General features: G+C 39.1%; 1 protein-coding gene across 4 annotated transcripts in view; it reads right to left on the reverse strand.

Annotated features, from left to right (window-relative positions):
• The window catches only part of PEX14 (peroxin 14), a 48,839-nt gene extending 27,917 nt beyond the window's left edge, over positions 1-20,922 (reverse strand). For 2 of the 4 annotated variants that reach the window (XM_088895376.1, XM_088895375.1), the window contains exons 1-7: positions 20,707-20,904; positions 20,483-20,568; positions 8,941-9,179; positions 8,797-8,845; positions 8,440-8,630; positions 6,300-6,489; positions 6,059-6,187 (exon numbers count right to left, since the gene is read on the reverse strand). In XM_088895376.1, coding sequence (XP_088751502.1) covers positions 6,059-6,187; positions 6,300-6,489; positions 8,440-8,630; positions 8,797-8,845; positions 8,941-9,179; positions 20,483-20,540 — 856 coding nt within the window. In that variant the 5' untranslated portion in view covers positions 20,541-20,568; positions 20,707-20,904. Of the gene's footprint in view, positions 1-6,058; positions 6,188-6,299; positions 6,490-8,439; positions 8,631-8,796; positions 8,846-8,940; positions 9,180-20,482; positions 20,569-20,706 lie in introns of all 4 variants that reach the window. The other 2 variants (XM_088895374.1, XM_010244813.3) reach the window with 2 other exon arrangements.
• Between the last annotated feature and the right edge of the window lie 1,911 nt (positions 20,923-22,833).

Here is a 22,833-nt window from a genome sequence, read left to right on the forward strand (position 1 = left end):
GTAGGCTAGATAAGTCTAGTGAACGGTCAAATAGTTTCTGAAAATGGAGCATATTAGCAAGAACTAATTAGGGTATATAGTTAATTAAGAAAACAATAGTATTAACAGTCTCTACCCAAAATGAAGAAGGTGCATGAGATTCTTGAAGTAGGGTTCTCACAACACGTTTTGAGGTGTATCTGGATAGCTTCATTAAACTTGTATCCATGACTTCTCAAGTAAGGTTAAGAAGTCTCCATCAATGTATTCTCCCCCTGAATCTGAACAGAGAGTACATATATGAGACTGAAACCAGACTTGCATCATAGTATGAAAAAGCCAATATGTAGGATACACTTCAGATTTATGTCTCATAAAGTAAACCCATGTATACCTGGTGCAATCATCAATAAACAAGACAAAGTACTTGTATCGAAGTCGGGAAATAACAAATGAAGTCCAAACATCACTATGTATAATCTCAAATGGTGAGGTGGCATGCTCTGATGTGTGATAAAAGGGTAGAGTGCAGCTTTTACTTAAGCAACAAGAAACACATGAGGTATCAAAAGTAAAGAAGGAATTTTATTTTTAGTAGAACCAAAGTCAAACAAAGTTATCAATTTTTCAAAATGATGATGTCCCAAACACTTATGCCATAAATCCCAAACATTATTTCTTTGTCCAACAATAGATTCAAAAAAATGAACTAAGATATACTAAAAATGTAGGTGCTTTAGGATTCTCGAACTCCAATGCAAATAAACGGCCCAGCCAACGCCCCTTCCCCTTCACCTTCCTAGTATACCAATCCTGAATCAAACAACCATCATGAGAAAAAGTAAATATATATCCTTCATCAACAAGTTGATCAACATAAATCAAATTAGCAATAAGATTAGGTACGAGAAAGGTTTTGGTAAGAAGAAAGGAGGTAGTAGATGACAACTTAAGGGAAATGTCATTGCTACCAATGATATTCAATTTTTTACCATTGGCAGTGATGATACGTCTATGGTGGGATTTAGGAATGCTAATATAAGGTTCAAAATAAGCTCCTGTCATATGATTAGTTGCTTCGAAATCAATGATGCAAATATGAGACTGAGAAAACGGTAACCAGAAAACTCACTAGACAGGCTAATGGCAGAAAAAGTAGAGGAGATAGCAGAGGATACCAATTGTCGAATTTCATCCATAGATGCAAGAGATGCAAAAGATTCACCCTTAGTAAAAGAATCACCATTGGAAGAGGAAGCTTTAGGGGTTTGGCCCTCGTTCACTTGATATGCACGTGGTTGGTTCTTCTTCTGGGCACCTTTAGATGGTCAATCTGGGATGATGTGACCATGCTGCTTAAAATAGGTGCAAACATTCTTCTTACAGTGAGAAGCAATGTGTCCAAACCCCATTGCACTCATAACATTGTATTTTGGAGAAGTCCTTAGCACCAGATTTCTTGTTTCCATGAACAACAAAAATTGTATTAGCCCTAGAGTCAATTAATTTTCTATCCAAACTTGTAGCAATTAAAAGTCTAGTCTCCTCTCTCAACAATTCCCCCATCGCTGAATCCAAATCTAGAGCAGTCCATCTAATCTATGTTGGACCTAATTATCACATATTCAAGCCCAAGTCTCATAAGGAACCGATTCACTTTTCTTTTCTCAAAGTGTTGTTGGAGATACTTGACACATTCTACAAGATCTAGAAAATTTATATTGATAAGTTCATACTCTTCCCACAAATCAATAAAACCGGCATAATATTCCTAAATCTTCTTATCTCCCTAGCAGTAGGAAAAGATTTCAGATTCAATCTAATACTATCTAGACATGTTGGACTGATGGTACATTTTCCTCAAATATGCATACATCTCATAGTTGTACGCATCCTTCTCATGGGTACAGAAATATGAGAAACAATTGAGCCGAGTATCCAAGAGAATAATTTCCCATTATCCAACTTCCATTGTGCATATCCTTTAATATCAGTTTCATTTGGCTTAGTAATCTTCCCATCCAAATATCCCTCTAGGCCTTTCCCTTCAACAAAGAAGTTGAAATGAAACTTCCACATGTTGTAGCTAGTTCCATCAAACTTTACGAGAACGATATCAGTCTTCTCAAACATTTCAAAGCACACCTACAGTCCAAAATAGGTTAAAAGACTTCAAGAGAGGGTAACGATCCAAGAAATCGGTGATTAATCACCCAACTAAGATCAGTAGCAAATCAACAACAGGATGGGATCGAAACCCTATCAAAACTGATCCAAACTTCAAGGCTGAATGATGAACAGATAAAGAAGGCCTATGCGACACCAACTACAAAGTTCTAGGCTGATTGAACCAGCCAATTTTTAAAAAAAAAAAAAGAAAATCTGACCTGCTGGGTGTCTTTTCTTGGAAAAAGATATTGGCTTCGTCTGATCCAAAACAGCACTTAAAAAACTTCAACCAGGATTTGAGAGTGATCAAAATACTACTTAAACAGTCCACTAATCACCCCAAAACTCAAACAAATCAGAAACTGAAGGATATGGCCCGCTCTGATACCATGTCAATCTTCTAGGTTAAGAGAACACCAAGAGTTTCAAGGGTGTCAAACTGAAATTGATCGACCCCCACCCCCAAAGAGCATATATATCTTATTAGCTATAAGCATTTACAAAGAGGCCCTTGAAGGGCTAAAGATAAAAAAAAAAAAAAAGAATAATTACAAAGAGGCCCTTGGAGGGCTGAAAGATAAGAAAATAAATGTTATGGTACAACAGGGACCATAGAACTACAGTACATCAAGTATCTCTACAATTCTAAGGGAACGACGATGAAGGAGCAACCACTGGATTCTCATTTGGGGATGGATGTTCATGCCAACAAAGAGGGCAATGATGGTCCTGATTCTGGTACGAGTATGAAGGTGCAAAGTATGAGTTTAAGGTTAATGCTTTGGGCGGTGTGACTCTTCAGAAGTTAGTAGACAGAGTGACGATTGGAAAAAGTTTGGGTCTCTTTTTTTGGAGTGGTGAAGGGTTTGATAGGAGGGCCTTTGAGGAGTTTGAAAGGAGAAAAAGGGAAGAGAACTTAAAGAAAAAAGCTCTGTTGAAAGGAGGCAAAGCTTGGAACGAGGAAGTTTCAAATCAGGAGGATGAGTTCATGGATGAAGACTAAGCCTCTCTGCCAGACTTTTCAAGGTTTTCAGCTCGAGTCTGGTTTTGTTTGAGTCTTTGGTATGTAAGTCGTGTGCCTGTTTTTTCAGTGTTGTTAAGGGGTCTAGAAATTTGTTTGTTGGGTCATTTAGTTGTACTCTCCTTTTGGATGATATCTTATCATCTTATGTTGTATCTCTTTTTACTTTTAATAAAGTTCTCCTTTTACTCTTCCAAAAAAAATTCCTTTCTCTTTTGGGTTTTACTGGTAAGAGATTGAAACCAAGTGAGGGTTTAGAGAGAAGTAGGACAAAAATAAGAGAACCAAGGCTCAAATGCATCCCAGGTATTTCCTTGTTTCTTTTATGTTGCTTTTTCCTCTTCTTCTTTTTCCATTGGGTTCATCAATAGAGATGGGCTCTTTCTGGTTGCACATCCTTTTATCTCCTTTCTCTGAAATTGGTGGGTTCTCACTCCCTCTCTAGCTCCATAGTGTCAACAGCAGGGCTATTCTGTTGTTTTTATTTATTTATTTATTTTACTTTCTTGTTCTGTTCTTGTTGACCATGCATGGCTCATTATTTCATTGCAACAGAAGAAAATGAAAAAAAATCTATTCTGTATAATTTGAATTTTGCATAGCTATATTAGAAGCTAATAAAGAGTGGGACTGGTTGGTGCCAGACTGGCTGGTGCTGGTGGTTGCTGTCAGCTATCGCCTAAAGTAAGAGCTTGAGAGGTGGTGCCTGGCGGAGCCGCAGAGAGAAGAAGTGAGAGAGAGAGAGAAGAGAGATACAGAGATCAGAGATGGCATTGGTGCTTGCTTGCCGATGAGGCGGCGGCCAGCGTTGCTGCTTGGTGCTGGTGGTTGGCGCGGGCCACACGGCCGTCTGGGGAATACGAAGAGTCGAAGAAGACTAGAAGAGTAAGACTGTAAGAGAGACTGAGAACTTCAAAGAGAACTGAGAGAGACGAAAGAGAAAAGACTGAGATAGTGAGAGAAGGTTTAGGTTTCTAATTCGAAGAGATAAAAGAGAATAAAGGCTTGAAAATTTTCGATTTTCGAGACTGAGAGATGGGCAGTCTCCAGTCTGGCACTCTGGCAAAGGCAGACTGCCGACTAAACTTTCAATTGAAACTTTATTCAATTTTCAAAAAGAAATAAAAAAATATAATATATAATATATAATACATATATGTAATATTATATAAATATACATTACTGTATATATATATATATATATATATATATCGGTCGGTTCGGTAAACTGCCGGTTTTTTAAATGGTTAACCAAAACCGAACCGAATGTGCAGGGGTAAGGCTGTGTACATCGTGCTCACCCCTAATGTGCAGGGGTGAGCAGGGGTAAGGCTGCTGGTTTTTTAAATCGGTCGGTTTTTTCAGTCGGTTCGGTTTTTCGGTTTTTTTGCTCACCCCTAACATGCAGGGGTAAGGCTGTGTACATCTGTGATCTGTCCCTCCCCAGACCCCAAATTGGTGGGAACATGCACTGGGCTGCTCATCATATTAGAAGTTAATAATAAGTCATCAATTATATTGAACTATGTGTTTAGAGTCTTTAGACTATAGAAAGTGATGGTTTAAAATGCATGTTCAAGTACACTTTGATATGGGAATTCATTATTATTGGTGAAATTCATAACTACTACATTTTAGTATTGTCCTGGTTGCTTTTTTTTTATCAGCAACACAAAAAAATTCATTAATTAGTATTGTCCTGGTTGCTATTTCAAGTATAAAAACAACCTAGAAATCCAAAAGGACTTTGTCCAAATGAAATGCCTAGGCACCTGGCATCGTAGGTGACAAGGTGTCCCTTTGTTGCCCAGCTTGACTCTACTGCCTTGACAACTATGGCTTGGTTGCATAACAGACCCACAATATCTACAATGAATTTCCAAAAGTGAGACATCCACAGCCCATAAAATTTGAGTGGGATGGGAAAAATGGAGGGTTGCAACAGGAATATTGTGTGATGAGAGAATAGCATTTAAGCTAAAAGGAAAAGACATAAATATTGAGAAGATTGGGTAGGAACACTAGAAAAATGGGACCAAAACGAGCATATTTCTGAGAATCTAGGAGTTGCCCTTATAGTGGATAAAAGGAGGAAAAGTAGACTAAGATGGTTTGATCACGTGCATACTGCATAGCAGATCATCTAGAAAACCAATAGCACAAACTGACCTCTTTCAAGTTGAAATAAAAGAGCTAGGGATAAACATGGATTTAAATAGTGAAAAATGATTTCAGGACCCATAATTGATATGGTACTGAACAAAATGAAATGACAGTTGAGTTGTAGCCAACCCCATGTAGTTGGGCCTAAGGCATTTTTGAATCAAGTTGAACTCAATTGATATGGTACAGAAAAAAGCCAGAGACAGTAGCTTGGTCTTATAGGGGGGCTTTGAGAAGATTGAAATGGTTAACCACAAATATAATAGTCAATGTTCAGTAGGAAAGAAGATTGGAAAATGGGTTGCCAGATTTTCAATCCAAACAAGAGGCACATAGGAATTAGCTATTTTGGGCCCAATTGTAATATTTTTTGGGTGTTTGAGGCTGCACTTCATGCCTCCTTGTGGAGAGTACTCTCAGTGTATTTTTTGATTACTCATTAATAAATCTCTATTACTCACCAAAAAAAAAAGTTGAATTGAGTTCAGACATCCATGGCCTAATTATTATACCCTGAACTGTAGGCAAATTGGCTGCCACCTAGAAAGGCCTGTTCAAGTAAACATCAGCCCATGTGTTAGCCAATTCACTGGCTCTAGATGGGATTGGAAGATCTTAGCATTATTCATAAGAAAGAAAGAAACACCACTAACAGCCATGAAGCACTGTCAGAAAAAAAGAAACATTACTACAATCAATTCTCTGGGAGGAAATGATTAAACTAACCATTCCTTGACACTGATTGAGAATGTTGTTCTCCTTTAGCTTCCAATTTCCTGATAGCGTTACTCATTGATTTCATTTCCGCTACTTGGACATCCAGCACACTCATAAAGGTCTCAAAGTATTTCTTCTCTGACATGGATAAAAATGGAACATAAGATTTGAATATAAATAAACCATAATGAAAAAAGGATAAAAGGGGATGTGAGGAAAAAAAAAAACTATCAGGGAATAAATAAACCACCTTCATTTTTGGAATTTAACATCTCCTGACTTGCCCTGGCCACATCAGCAGCTGCAGCTGCAGCTGCTTTTGCAGCCGCTGCTGCTTCTTCAGCCAAACTTGGTTTTGAAAGATTTCTTTTCACTGACTCATCTTCTTCTTCCAGTACAACCTTCCGGATCCAAGATTTTAACCTAGGAACCACAGCATTCTGTACAAAGGGTTTTCATCAAATAGGGAAGGCAGAAACCATTTGGCAAGAGTAGAACACCACAGTATATATAATGATAGTGGTGCCAGCGAAAAAAAGAAAAAGAAAATGGCTCAGGCTTTGGCTCATGAAAATACTTAGTAGTTATTTAATTGCTAAAAGTTTTACATAGTTTTTAATTTTCCATTAGTATTCATGCAAAAAGTGAATTGAAATGGAACCCTACTGCAAATACTATTCATGAATTGTTAAAATCCCCTAGGATCTATTACTATATACCATTACTATTCACTATATACCATATACTAAAATAAATTGATCCATATCACATGGCCTCTCCTTTTTTCATTTCCCCTTCTCTGTTTTCTCCTTTTTTTATTGGTTTTTTGAATATTTCTCCAAAGCCCCACCCATTCATGATTGTAATGCATAGGGAAACTGACCGGAAAAGACAAGCACCTACTACAATCACTACCATTATTATTTGAGTCAGTTTGACTTTTGCAACCTATGATCATCAACATAGTAATGTAAAGAAACAAAAGGGTTGCAATAAACTCCGCAATGAGAGCCCTATAGAAGGACCACTTGGTGAATTCATCAGGGTTGATCAATGGTGCCAGAGGGAGGTCATGGTAGTCCTTGGCCAAGAGTGGGCTGTGTTTGGAAGTGTCAACGTCCTTTGCCATGCCGCACAAATCACAACAGTTCACAAGAGCTGGAAGGAAAACAGAGGATAAGAGGAAGGCCCAGGCTGTGTTTGATGTGAGTGCAAGGAGAGTGAGAGGGGTTTTTATTGTGGGAAATTGAGAAAAAAGAATTTAAGTTCATTAACTTTTAATGTTGTTGCCCCTACTCCCACTAATTACGATTTTAAATTTCTTTCATGGGGCCCCTTCTCCCTACCACCCTGTTTCTTCTTCTCTCATGCTTTTTTGTTTGTTCGCTTCTCACCTTTTTAGCCACACATATAGATTACAGAAAGTGATTCTGAAAATCCCTTTTTTTATTTTTTTATTTCACAAAGTGAATATAGGACAAATGACTAATGTGGCCTATTGAACAAGTTCATTCATGTTGCCAGTTTCCAGCGACTTGACAAAACTCAATGAACATATTTTCACTCCTTAGATGGCCTTTATAGGTTGTGTAGTATGGCCTTGGAACATACTGCAACTCCAACCCATTTTGAAATATACAGGTGTAGAAGAAGACATAAAACTCTTACATGACCCATTCTAAACAAAGGATGAGGGTCAACCCGGACCATCAAAGAAATATGCATTAATTTAAATCACGCTAAAGGTAGGTCATGGCACTACTAATCACTTTACCAAAAAATAAATGTTAGTGATCAAATTAAACCAATTATGGTTATAGATTAATTAAAAAATAATATAATTAATTAATTAATTATTAAAGTTAAGCATATTTATTAATTTAGTTAGTTAATTCTAATAACCCCATAGTATAAATATTTGACAAAATATACGCCATTGGCAGAGCCTAGCATTGCATGGACACAAACTTGGGAATCAAAGTCTGAAACATTTCTAGGAGTAACAAGGACTTTGACACATTTATAGAAATTTATTAACTATTAAAAATAGTCCATTTTTCCAATTGTAACATTATATCCCTATAAAAAGGGTTTAGAACTCCATTTTGTTATTTAATAATGGTTTCTAGAAAAATTGGCATTCTTTGTGTATATTAGCTATCAATTTATGTCAAACAACCAAGTAGATAAAGGAAAATGTTATGCTGGAGTGTCCACCAACAATTCATGGAAGTGTGAGAACACAATGATTGTCTAACGCAAACACTTCATCACTTGGGGGAGTCCATGCAATATTGATGGAACCATACCTGGCCCTAAGTTGGTCAATGGTTCCCTAAAAATTGACCTACACCATTAGACAATGCGACTGCTGTTAAATATTTAGATACCTTAAAAACAATAGCAGATCCAGCTCCTGAAACAGCAAGAAACCCTATGGCAAGAAGAGCATGGGACCAATGAAACTTGGTACGTGGCAAAGTTGCCAAAGCAGAAGCAGCACCTGAAGGAACAGCCGCAGGTTGTGGAGCTTGTCCCTGGATTTGTGTCTGCAAGTTTGTAGATGGCTTCAACTGGCTATCTGTTATCAATAATACAAGAATAAATGGTATTGCAGTGACCCACAATTTTTACTAATGCCAAATGAAATCTAAGCTCATGATTCTGAAACCATTTTCCCTTTTCAATGGAAAGATGGTATTGACCCCATAGATCTAATTTTGACTTCAAATTCTAAGATTCGTTACCTTGACTCGTGGCAGTTGCTTGCACATTGGTAACAGTTGGAGGTGGGTCCTGTAGTTATGCAAAATGTCAAAAAAGATGCATACCCATGGAGGAAGAGCATTATAAGATATTTATATGAGGGGTTTAAAGGATAACTTGCTTACAGGTACACGACGGAAGGCTTCATCTATCTCCTCCTTTGTGAGGCCTTTCTTCTCTAGAAAAGATCGCCTATAAATAACTGGGGATCCCCTTACTTTAGGATGTGATAAAAACTTAACAGCATTCTGCACCTGCTCCTCTCGCATTGGTTCCGAGTTAACAAACACAGATTTTGTAGGAATTTCTTTGGTAGAATCTCCCTCAGCAACTTGCCCATTCACGTCCATTGCTTTTACAGAATCTGAAAATGTAAGAATATTACCTATCCAAAAAAAATATAAATTTCCACAATAGAAAACTTTAAATGGTTAATTTTACATAAATAGACTAAGGGCAAAATTTGCAAATGTGTGTCATTCTGCATTTTCAATTTCAGGTTTTTTTTTTTTTGAGAAAGTTGAGTAAGAAATTTTATTGCTGATGAAAGTTATATTACAACAGCAGCCAGGATTACTGAAACCAAGATGGCTACTACATTACACGTCCCAAATGGAGTGAGATTCCAAAAACTGAAAAACATTCTGAATTTTAAATTCTGAGGTAACAGACAACCAGGGAGCCAGCCTATTAACCACCAACCTCAGAAGGTCTTCAGGGGATCTAGATCTGTTACAGAAGACACGACTATTCCTCTCAGACCAGATAGTGACCATAACAGCTGCAGGAACTGTTTGCCATACCATCTTCCCTTTTTTGCTCAATCCAGGAAGCTTCCAGCAACACAACAAAGCTTTAACAGATCGAGGCATAACCCAGCTTATACCTACTGAATTGATAAAATGTTCCCATAATCTGGCTGAGAGGAGACAGTGAATGCATAAATGGTCACTAGTCTCAGGCACCAGCCCACAAATGCCACAATTCAGATCAGGGATCTGAACCCCACGCTTGCACAAATTGGATCTAGATAGACATTTATCGAGAACCAGAACCCAAACCAGAAAGCTTGCCTTAGAGAGACTAGTAAAAACCCCGCTTACTCGGGAATCCCATATTAACTCCTTGACTCGGCTTCTCAGTCATAGATTTGACTGAGAAAACCCCATCCTTACTCCATTTCCACTTCCATTCATCCTCCGCTTCAACAGAGACCTGTTGATTCTGTAAAAGCTTCAGAAGTTCCAACAGCTGCTCCAGTTCCCAATCGTGCAGATTCCTTCTAAATAGGTGACACCATACCACACTCCCCCCTTCCTGATCAAGAGATTCAGAGACTGATACATCAGGAGCAGAGGCACATAGATATAGGTTAGGAAAAACCTCAGCCAAAGGTGAGTTAAGGCACCAGGGGTCCTTCCAGAATTTCAGCCTCTTACCATCCCCAAGCTTAAGATCCAAACCTTCAGAAACAGAAGGGAATTTTTCATAATTCCTTTCCACAAGGAACAGCCCCATGATGGAACGGAAATGGGTCCAAAGTACTCCAGTTGCCCCAATCCACACATATTTAGCAGCAATCAGAGACCTCCACCAAGTTTCCCTTTCAGAACCAAATCTCCAAACCCACTTACTTAAGAGAGCAGAGTTAAAAGATTTGAGATTTCTCATGCTCAACCCACCATCTTTGACATACAGACCTGATCTCAATTAACTAACTGGATTTTCTTCTCATCCTCCCACCCCCTCCACAAGAAGTTCCTTTGGAGGGATTCTAATTTTTTTTATATCTTAGAAGAGATGGGAAAGAGAGAAAGAAAATATGTTGGGAGATTGGAGAGGGTACTTTTGATTAGGGTTATTCTGCCTCCCACAGAGAGATATTTTGCCTTCCAAAAAGCCAACTTCTTCTCCATTCTCTCAATCACAGGATCCCAAATTGACAAGGAGGTGCATTTCACCCCCAAAGGAAGACCCAAAAATTTCCCTGGAAGATGATTAACCTGACAAGCTAAAATCTCAGCTAGCTCCTCCAAGTTCTCCACATGACCAATGGGAAAAATTACACTCTTTCCAAGGTTAATCTTAAGCCCAGTCACAACCTCGAACCAGCAAAGAATACCTAACATAGAATCCAGTTGTTCAGCCGAAGCATCAACAAAACATAAGGAATCATCTGCAAATTGGAGAAGCTGAACCTTCTCTCTTCCCGGAGAAATCTCAAAGTCATCCCATAAGCCCCCTTCCGCAGAACTCTTACTAAACTGAGTAAGGACCTCCATAAGACAGATGATAAGCAAAGGGGAAAGAGGATCCCCTTGCCTAATCCCCCTAGAACTCTCAAAAAATTCCACTTGCCCATTAATCAAGACTAAAAATTTAGGAGATGACACACACACTCTCATTCAATTCCTCCATTTATGGCCAAAGTTCATTTTTCTAGGGTGAAATCCAAACATTTCCAGCTCACATAGTCATAAGCTTTCTTGATGTCCAGCTTACACACCAAACCAGCTTACCCAGCCTCTTTCTGGAATCAATGAACTCATTAGCTATCAAAACACTATCCAACATCTGTCTCCCAGGAACAAATGCACCTTGGTTCACAGAAATCGCAGAAGACAATACCTTTTTCATCCTTTCAACCAACACTTTTGCTAGGATTTTATAGAAACTGTTGAGAAGGCTAATAGGTCTGAAATCTTTAATGTTAACAGCCCCGGCCACTTTAGGGATTAGAGTAATAAAAGTGGAGTTTAAGCTTCTCTGAATTGATGCACTATTGTGAAAGGACTGGAAAGCCTCCATGATATCCTGCTTAATGAAGTCCCAGCATTTCACATAAAACAAATTTGTCCACCCATCTGGCCCCAGAGATATTTCATTTTCCAACTGATTGATCACTTCCTTCACTTCCTCATCAGTAAACGGAATCTCAAGAGAAGCTTTCTGCTCTTCAGTGAGTCTTCTAAAGGGAGGGTGGAGAGGGAGGGGTCTGTTGGCCCAAGGTTCTTCAAGGAGCTGTTTGTAAAAGGAAGAGGTAATAGTTTTGATTTCAGAATCTGATTCACCCACCACACCCTCCCATTCCAACTTACTGATCTCTTTTACTCTACACCGGGCATTAGCCATTTTATGAAAGAAGCTAGTATTTTTATCCCCAACTCTCAGCCAAGTTGTTTTAGCTCTTTGTCTCCATTTTATTTCATCTCTCACCGCAAACTTGTCAAAGGTTGATTTAGCCTGACATCTTTTAATCTTCTGATCTTGTGTTAAGGGATTAACTTCTTCCATCCTATCAATCTCTTCAATGATATTCAAACACACCCTTTTTTTCCTTCTCCTTAGCTAGGTTATTTTCTGTTCTCCAGATTTTTGCTCTCTCTTTCACTTTCTTTAACTTCTTTGCTAAAATAAAAGAACTGGTACCCTCAGCTTGACACTCCCCCCACACCTTAGCCAGCATAGGGACAAAACCCTCTTCCTCAGACCACATATTCTCACACTTGAAAGGTGTGTTGTACCTACCTTGATGGCCACAGCTGATCTGAATGGGACAATGATCCGAAACAGGTCTGGGTAGAGCCAATTGTTTGAAGGAAGGGAAAACTTCATCCCAATCCAAGGTCACCAAGAATCTGTCCAGTCTTACCAAAGTTGGGGCATCTTGGTTATTTGTCCAGGTAAATTGGCCCGTTGAAGAGGAAGATCCATCAACTCAAACCTATTAATGAATTCTGCAAAGAGATCCATTGCTCTGGATCTTCTCCCACCAGAGTTCTTCTCTTCAGCTGATAAGATCACATTGAAATCTCCTCCAATCACCCAAGGATGAAGGGACAACCCTCTGATCCTGGCCAGTTCATCCCAGAACTCAGATCTTTGACTATAGTCAGTTGGGCCGTATACATTTGTGACTTGGCAGAACCTACCACCTGTCAGCTCCAAGATCACCGTTATTGAAAAAGATCCAACAGATTGAGCAATTAAGGAACACTTAAATGGATCCCACAGAAATCAACCCCCCACACTCCCCACTGAAGGTTCAGCAAGCCATTTAACCTAACCAGAACCCCAAATACTCCAAATAATGGATGCATCTAGAAAAGCAAGCTTAGATTCCCGAATAAGGATCACCTAAGATTTAGATTTTTTGAGGATTTCACACACCACCAACCTCCTACGCCCCGACCCCAGCCCCTTAACATTCCAAGACAGAAAATTCAACTCCATCAAAGACCGAGAGAAAAGAGAAAGAATAAGCTCGGCACTCCCTTCTTAGAGCTTCTTCCCTCCTCTCAAACCCCCGTAACAGTTCCCCATTCTATCATTTAGACCCCATGTTAATCTTAACACCTCCCTATTCTTCTTCGCAGTATTCACCCCCCCCCCCCTTTTTTGCGGTTAGCTTCCCCCTCTCCATCAACACCCTCTTTTCCACCATCTCCAAGTATTTCATAGTTTCATCCTCCACACCCTCCATTGATACCCCCAAAAAGTCTCCTAACTCCAGCAATTTAGAATTTACCCACGCCGATGGAGAGCAATGAACTGTTACCTTACCTGTTTGCTTTTGAAGGCCCAACTGAACTTGTACTAGTGAGCGCCTAGGCACACAAGTGAGGCGCATTTTAGGGTAGGTGCCTTGCCCAAGTCCTAGGCACAGCACATTCAAAAGGCGCACGCCTATGTGCCTTGCGCCTTGGCTCAGGCGTGCGCCTTTTGAAAACTGCACGCTTTTTTTACTTTTTTTGAACCTAGCGGCTGGGCCAGGGGCTCCGCCCTCGGACCCTCGACCACGCCCCTTGAGGCAAGCTCAAACAAGTCCATGTTCGGGTCTTAAATTCTTATTTCTCACACAAAAAAAAAATAATGATTTTATAATTTTAATTGCCTTTAAATAAGATGTTTTATTAAGATAAATGAATGGACAACATTAGCAAAAAATAATGATTTTATAATTTTAATTGCCTTAATTCACTCGCTCACCAAAGCTCCGAGAACCCCCTATTTGCTAATGTTGTCCATTCACTCATCTTAGTAAAACATCTTCTTAAAAGGCAATTAAAATTATAAAATCATTATTTTTTGTGTGAGAATTAAGAATTTAAGACCCAAACATGGACTTGTTTGGGCTTGCCTCGAGGGGCGTGGCACAAGGGCAACTCATAGAATCAGAAATGTAATATGTTTTACATCACATTAGCTACTTGAAGTAATGCAATTGAGGAAAAAAGAGATTGTAGGCTTTACATTCTTGAAAATGTTTAATATGTTTGATTTTATTTTTTAATTTTCATTTGAATATGCTTTACATATTATGTTTATGTATTTTAATTTTAGATAATAGGTTTTTTAAACCATTAATTTTAAAATTTAAGTTTATATTTCTTATTAATATTATGTTTAATACTTTTGCATTTTTTTGAATTTTCTAACATTTTTTATTTTTTAGCAATTTTTTGTATTTTTGCGCCTTGCTTCAAAAAGGTGCACGCCTCACCTTGCACCTCTTGCCTTAGGTGCAATTTGGCCCTTGCGCCTTGCGCTTTTAAAACACCAACTCGTACCTGAACTCTCCTTCACTACTGACAAGTTACCAGTATGCTTTAGATTGCCCAGCAAGCGTACATCTTCTTCCTCCACTTGCGACTAACCGAAAAGAACATCCCTACTCCTGTCAATGTCCACCACCGCTAAGGGAGTAGCTTCCACCAAATCCTCATTAGGATTCATGATAGGGAAAGAAGATCTCAAAAGAGAAAAAATGGCCATCGAACTCGAATCCATATTTTGAGCAGGTACCACAGTTGGGTTCTTAACTACTATCCATAGCTTCAGTAGACAAACACCTATCAGATCCCCTCTCAGGCCACGACCCAGGTCTGTCTTCTTGAAACCCTTTCATTGGTTGGGATAACCAATTTGGGCCAACCAAAACCGAAGGACGATTAGCCAAACCCCATTCATTAGCGGCTTTAATATTTAGGCTCAAATCCTTACCCATTTTAGTAATTGGGTTAGGAGTAACAAGGTCCAGGCTTCGCTCCACAATACCCACAACCTCCTCACCCCCCAAGGAAGAAGTTTCTTTTGATTTCCCCCCCTTTTGACTACACCCCTCACCCCCAGGTGCCAGCTGGAATTCGGCTAAGCATTCCAATATTAAGTTTTTTAGGGACTCGATAAAGATGTTCCCTACCTCTTTGGAATTTGAGATTTGGACCTCCTTTTCTTCCCTCTTCCCCTTATTGACTCATCCTGACCGTCCGATACAGTATCAATCGGACGTTCATTGTCTCTTCTTCTTCCTCTTGCACCTCCCAACCCTAATCCACCGCCATGGTTCAAAGAATCCCTCCCCTGTGGAGAACAGGGAAAATGGATGGTCGTCGCTTTAAGAGACACTCTCATCATCTTCCTCCTAGAGGACAACTGCTTTAGAGATTTTCGGCAGCTGTCTTGGCATTTGATTCATTAGCTTCCACCTGCACGCCATAGGAAGAGTCTCCGACCAAATGCGAACAGTGTAGACCACCTCATCAGCCACAATATCTACTGTTTCAAGAATATTCCTACCATTTCTTACTTTCACCCAGACCCATTCACAGGTCATCAATTCACTGGAGGAATCATCTGTTTGAATAAAACCCCCACAGGCATCCCCCATAGCTTTGATCACATTAAGGCACCAAAGCAACAAGGGGAAGCCATAGATCCTAATCCAGGTTTGATCCGTCGGAGGATCCTGCTATTCTTCTGACTTCAGGTAGATACACCCCGAACTAGCCCCCCACCAATCGAGCAGCACATTGGATCTCCCCAAGCACCAGGGAGAGATAACAAGAGCAATTTTATTAATTGAACCATTTTTTTATCAATAACAAAGAGAAATTTTATTAATTGAACCAGCAATACATACAAAGATCTAGGGAGAGATAAAATGACTTAACTCTCCCTGAAATGATTCAAGGTAAAATTATAATATTGTCCAAAACAATTGACTCCTATCCACCCCTATTTTGCCAAATTATCAGCAAAGGCATTTGCAGTTCTCTTCACCCAATGAACCTGAAATTCCACTCTCCTCAGTAACCACTTAGCCCCTCCTTTCATTAGCATAAATCCAGAACCCATTACCACTCTTTAGCCAATCTAACACTAACCGTGGGTCTCCTTCAATAATCACCTTTTGTATGTTCAGTTCCTTTACCTTTCTTAGCCCTACCAGCAAGGCTAACAGTTCAGCTCTAAGAGAATCACCCATCCCAATGGGACCTGAGTATAAGGCAACCACCCTCCCATTTTCATCTCTGATTGCTCACTGCTCCTCCCACCCCTGAAGGGACTGGATTGCCTTAATTACTCCCATCACGGGGCTGGAGGTGACCACCAAGGACACACCACTGATTGAGCCGGCCCAGAAGATGCCACTTCCTTCCAGTTATTCAGCAGCATACCAGTGGAAACATCAGCAAAAAGCTCCAAAGTTTTCAACCAGTGCATCACTTTACCTGTTTTGATTTCAACCAGCTCTTCTTTTCTCCTTTCTTTTTCAGAAAAGATCCTTAAATTCCTTTCTTCCCACAATATCCAGCAAACGGGAGCTCTCACACATCTCCACATGATTTTACCTCTTTTCTTCAGGCCCCTAAAGAAAGAAGCAGCAAAGAAGCCTTGTATACTTGGAGGGGGTAGCCACCTGTAGCCAAACAGATCCATAAACCAAGCCAGAACCGAAAGAACAAGAAATTAATAAATGGTAGGGGCTTTCACCATTAGCTTTGCATAGGATGCACCAGTGTGGAGACAAGCACCTATTCGGCCTTTTTCTTTGGAGCAAGTTACAGGTATTACATCTTTCCAAGAAGGCCTCCCAACAAAAAGCTCCGATCCTTAGAGGAATCAGATAACCCCAAAATTCCTTCACAGGAAAGTGCTAGAAGCTAATGTTAGCAGAGTGAGCCAAAGACTTAAAGAATAAGACACAAGAAAACACTCCAAAAGGGGTTAAGGTCCAAATTCTGCTGTCCCTTTTAGAGGGGTCCAACACCACCCTATTCAGAATCTGAACTAACTCCAAGGCATTCTCAATTTCTGATTCCATGAGACCTCTTCTAAAACCCAAATCCTAGTCAAACCCAAAGGTGGACTCAGAGGGGACCAGGAAGAAAGACACAGGTTCCTTTTTAAGTTGAGAGATGGAGAATAATGCAGGAAATTTGTCTTTTAAAGGCATTTCTCCCACCCAAAGGTTTTCCCAGAATTTCACTTGGTTATCAGAACAGAGATCATACCCGATGTGCTGCAGAAAGGAAGGGTCAAGAGAGGATGGCATGAATAGATCTCCAAGGAGAGGCTTTGGTGGTCCTTGCCGCCAGACCCAAGTCCCAACCGTCCTCAGTAAGCCCATGTATACTTAGTATCACTTTAGCCCACAGCTTATCTCTGTCCTTCGCTAATCTCCATAACCACTTTCCCAACAACGCTTCATTCCTCTGCCGAATATTTCCTATAACCAGGCCTCCTCCCTCCCTACTTCTAGAGACTATCTCCCACTTCACCCTATGGTCTTTCTTATCCTCCCCCGGCTCCTACAAGAAATCTCTCATCAGTTTCTCCAAACTCTTACTTATACCCTCTGGGATCCTAAACACCAATAGATAATAAACTGGCATACTAGCCAAGGTGGACTTTATCAAGGTAATTCTGCCTCCCAATGATAGATAATTTTTCTTCCAAGAAGCCAACCTCTTCGTGAATCTATCAACCACCGAACTCCAAAAACTGCTATTCCCCGGATCACCCAAAGGCATCCCCAAATACTTCAGTGGCCATTGTGACACCTCACATCCCAAGATTTCTGCACTTTTTCTCATAGCATTCTCCTCCATGTTTATCCCCACTACACAACTTTTATCAAAATTGACCTTCAAATTTGACATTTTCTCAAAAATTTGCACTACCCACTTCATGTTCCTAATCCACTCCACCTCCTCCCTATCACAAAACAATATTGTACAGTCAGCAAATGTAAATGAGTGATAGGTATTTCATCTCTTCCCACCCTCCAGCCCTTCACTAGGGGTGTCAACGGTATTCAAAAATCCGATTTCGAATTCGATATTCGACATAATCGAATCGAATTCGGATAATTCAAATATCTAATCGATCAAATTCGGATATCCCATTCTTACCAAATAGTTAATCGGATTCGAATTCGAATATGACCTGATTCGATTCGATAAATATCCGAATTCAACCGATTATTTAATTTTTATATATAATATATAAAATATTTTATATAATATATATAATAATTAAGTTATATAAATAATTTATATATTTATATATTTATATACTCATATACTTTATATCAATAAAATATTTATTTTATATATTTATTAATTATCTAAAATAATTAATTAATCGAATCGAATTGAATATTCGAATATTCAATCGGATTCGAACTCGGATATTAATTTTCAATATCCATCAGATATCGGATTTTCTAATTGGATTCGAATTCGGATATTGCATGATCCGATTCGAATTTGATTCGTTTACACCCCTACCCTTCACTAGGTTTCTAGCATCTGCCCTTTTAGATGTAGTTGGTTCTAAGTCGTTCAGATGTATGTTGCTTCCAGAAAACTTGTAAATCATTTTATTTCAATCAACATTCTTTCTCCCCTCTTATTGAAAAAGAAAAGATCTATTATATTAATATTTGAAAATTATTTATAAACATGGCATGTGTAGAACAAGATGCCCAGGAATTAGCGCACACCCCCCCCCCAAAGAGAACCAAACCTAGCATAGGTTAGGAGTTCTGAAGATGATGGTAAGGTGCCTAAAAATTCTTTGCCTGTTCTTAGAAATTCCTTCATGAAACTGCTTGTATTATTATTAAAAATATTTGCAATTCCTTCACCTAATAAAACTTGTAAGCTTACAAATGGAAGTATATGCCACAAGATCCTTACTTTCTCATTCAACTGCTTCATGGACCATCTATTGAGCACATCCATGAAAATATTATACAATCCCATACACACAATCAGGAAAATAAGACTAAAGGTACATGCTAAATTCACAATGAAGTTTAAGTGATTGGCTGATTTTGCATCACTTAAGTAAAGCGTAGATGCAATGTACATAATCTACCATCTACTTAAGAAGTTTATTCACAGTCCTAATGGAACTATGCACACCATAAAGCAGTTCCAATGGAAGACAAAAACTCCAAATGCATGTGGAACTCAACCTATAAAAGAAATAACAGACTGCAAAACTTCAGAAGAGCTCCAAATCCAATTCAATCCATTTTCTATATTCACTCACGTTTTTTATTTCAGTAATAGGTGAAATAGGAGCAATTTCAATTTCTTATGTCAATTACAATATAGATGCACTGTGCTGCTTACAGCTTAACAGAAATTAAAAAGCAATCTTCAAGATGAGGTAAAGTTAGAGCCTAGGTATGCTCAGCTTTTACTATAATAACCCTATTTCTTATGTCTATAACTTTTCAAGAAAGTTACGCTCATAATTTACACATCTTTAGAACCAAGAAGCATTCTCTCAAACTTTTTCTTTTTCATATAGTGTAACTCCATTAAGGCCTAGTACTAAAACAAGTGAGACCAATTCTCTGGAAGAAAATAAGACTTCTCTCTCATGACCCAAACCCTAGAATCCAATTTTTTTATTCTACTTTCATTTTGTTATTTGAAAGAACAGTCCCTGGTACCCCTGTTCTATATCAGGGACTTAGGCCTATTGACAATTTGGTGGTGCCATGATACCCTTCCAAGACCCCCATATACAAGTGGAATTCATCAAAAGCAAAGCAAAAAATTGGGCTCTTCTTGGAAAATAAGCATCTCTTACATCCATCCATGAACCACAGTTTCTGCTACAAACTAGGTAAGTCAGTTAAACACTAAGCTTTAGTACATCAAAGCCATAAAGGAAACGATAGAAGAAGAAACAAGATGGAACACAACCTCAATCCATTCACGGAGCTACAAAGAAAATTGAAAAAATAATGCAACATGTAGCAATAAAAGGTAGGAAAAGAAATGCATCTTACAATATCCAGGCTAATAAGCACATTAAGGGATTGAAATTATGTATTGTTTGAAGCTCCTTGTTGTGCAGTTCTAAGCATGTACAGTTCTTGATTGGGCACTGCACAGCTCCTTGTTGTGCAGATATGGTTTTGCTTTTTGCCTATTATATCTCAAAAAAAAAAGTTCTAAGCATCCATACATGATATTTCAGGTAGCAAGGAATCGAAATTATTTAAAAAGAAAGAAACAACAATATTCCGTGTCTTGTTAAAAATTACTTGTTCGTGTTAAGATACCGTATTCGAGCGATGCTCCTTGGAGACTTATTGGATCTTACCCTTCTTTTGGGACAAAGCTTGTGAATTATAACAGAAACTAAAAAGAACTAACAATACCACGGATACGAACAGAAAGCAAGATCCCGATAATGAAATAAACAGTACAATAAACCCAATAGCTTTGTACATATTCCGGAGCTTTTGAAAAAGTACCCAGAATAGATTTCATCATTAAAATCCAATTCTGGCAAAATTTACAGTAAAGAAACTCGAAATGAATGAGACAAACCATAAGGAGATAAAAAGAAAAATACCTGGGTTCTGAGGCTTTTCATCCCTAAGATTCGGAGCAGTCGTAGATTCACTCCCCATATTCTCCTCTTCCGTTAAACCGATTCCTCTTGAAGTACACGCCCACAAGGAGAAAAAACAGTTGAATTTGACCCAGAAGAAATTGATATTTGTAGAAGGAGATTAAAGAGAGAGAAAGGTGTGGAATTAGAAGTGATGTGGAGCAACTAAAAGCAGCAACAGATACCTGGCGATGATTTTTGGACAAAGAGAAAGAGATGCGAGTAGTAGGTCTCACAGAATTTTGTTCATAATCGAACCGCTGTTTCTGTGTTTTGTTTGCTGGAGCTGAAAAGCGCCAAATGACAAAGTGAAGTCAGTGCCCTCGTCACTGACTTCTTTATCTTTCGTTACCCACCTCCCACCGCGCTCCGCGCTGTGCTCTGTCCTCCTCCGGTATCCTGATCAGATAATTTCAAGGCAATTATGCATTTCTGTGCAAATTACGACACGTGTACGCTTTATATCCGTGGATATCCTTGAAATCGTACATTTCGACGGCTAAGAGTGCGAGTTAAGATCCGTTCCAACTAAATACGTTCCAGTACGCTTACAATGTAATCTTACACCGCAAATCTTACCATGAGAATGGGGCCCATCATCTGACACCACTTTCAGAGTAAACCGACCATGAGACTGGGCCCTACTGTGTGAAATGTGCGGCGTCCGATCTATCCGGACTCTAAAAGTGCACCAGTGTGGCCAAGTTCCGATCTGACGCCCCGCACTAGCAATAAACAATAAACGAGTGGGACAACTCCATTGTGGACGCTGCTCAAACAGATTCGGCCCACGAGAATTCTGTTCACGTCTACTCACAAATACACTATCTCGTGAATTGGGAGCATCTCTCGCTGCATAGATTATGCAGGAGGATGAGATGTTCTCTATGTGTGGCTATGATATTATATGGGTAGACGTGGGTAGAATTTGGGTGGACAGAAAATCTGGACTCACTCAAACACTATTGATAGAAAATACATATACGAGAAACATCTAGCCACTTATACTATCTGAGGCTGGATCTGCTTCTCACAGGCACATCCACCCTACATCAGGAACATCTCCCATGAATTATAACTAATAAGTATGGGAGATGTTTCCAATGCATGATAGGATGTACATGTGAGGCGCCAGGTGTGAGAAACAGATATGGTCTCCATAGAGCGTGCCTCACACTGGTCTCACAATGTCTTGGTCACACATCAAGAATATCTCCTATACTTGTATTTATTTATTATTTATGGGAAGATGTTCTCAATACAGGGTGAAATGTGGCTGTGAGGTTGATGTGAGACATGTTCTATGAGGAACAGATCTCAATTCATACCATCTATTATGTTCTCTACAGGTGCGTAAATAAGTCAGACTCCTAAGTGGAGAGATGTTCCTGATGTACGGCTATGTGTGTGGGTAGGGTGTTGCACGCTTTGTACTGCAGTACGAGTGATCCGATCTCACATTAATCATGCAGATTCCAAAGTGAAATGTGGATTTTGTCCTCACATGACCATCTTACACCATTTTCCCAACCACTTGCAGCCGTACATTAAGAATATCTTCCCATAAATAAAAATATACAAATATGAAGATGTTCCTAAGGCACAGCTGTAAAAGGTTATAAAGAGTACGTGAGAAAAATTTGTGGGATGAAATCCCGCCTCCTCCAAGTGGACTCGATACCTCTTATCACATTTTTCTTGATTTTGGACAATGTTTTTATTAGGAGTAAGGAGTAGGAGTAGCTGTATTGCTCAAGCTAAACGTTTTTTGGGTTAGGCCTAAGCCTAGTAGCCCTAGACTACCTCAAGTCCAAACCCACCTTAATCTGAGTTCTGACCTTCTGCCCATGAGAACCCTACCCACATTTATCACAGTCACATATGGAGAACATCTCATCCTTTGCATAGTATTATGCAGGGGGAGATGTTCCCAATTCACAGGGGGTACTGTGTTGTGGGTAGACGTGGGCAGGAGATCCGGATTACCTTAATCCACCCTAATTATATAAGTATATATAAATATTCACAAATATACATTTTTCATCAATATTTGCATAAATTACATCCACACATACACATACATGTCAGATTGACCAACCGAAATATATACATGTTGGGTTTAGGTTAGATAAAATGGGCTTGGTTAGGGCTAAGTCCTTCGATTCAATTTCTAAGGTTGAATGGATTAGCCATAAACTCGACCCAGTTTGCCTAATTTGCACCCCTACTCTAAGCCAATCAACCTTTTTTTTTTCTTGAACATAATGATTATGATATGATAATATTACAACTATTTCTGTTTTTTTTTTTCA

The sequence above is a fragment of the Nelumbo nucifera genome, chromosome 1, assembly GCF_055504915.1.
Source record: "Nelumbo nucifera cultivar China Antique chromosome 1, China Antique-T2T, whole genome shotgun sequence".
Lineage (NCBI taxonomy): Eukaryota > Viridiplantae > Streptophyta > Magnoliopsida > Proteales > Nelumbonaceae > Nelumbo > Nelumbo nucifera.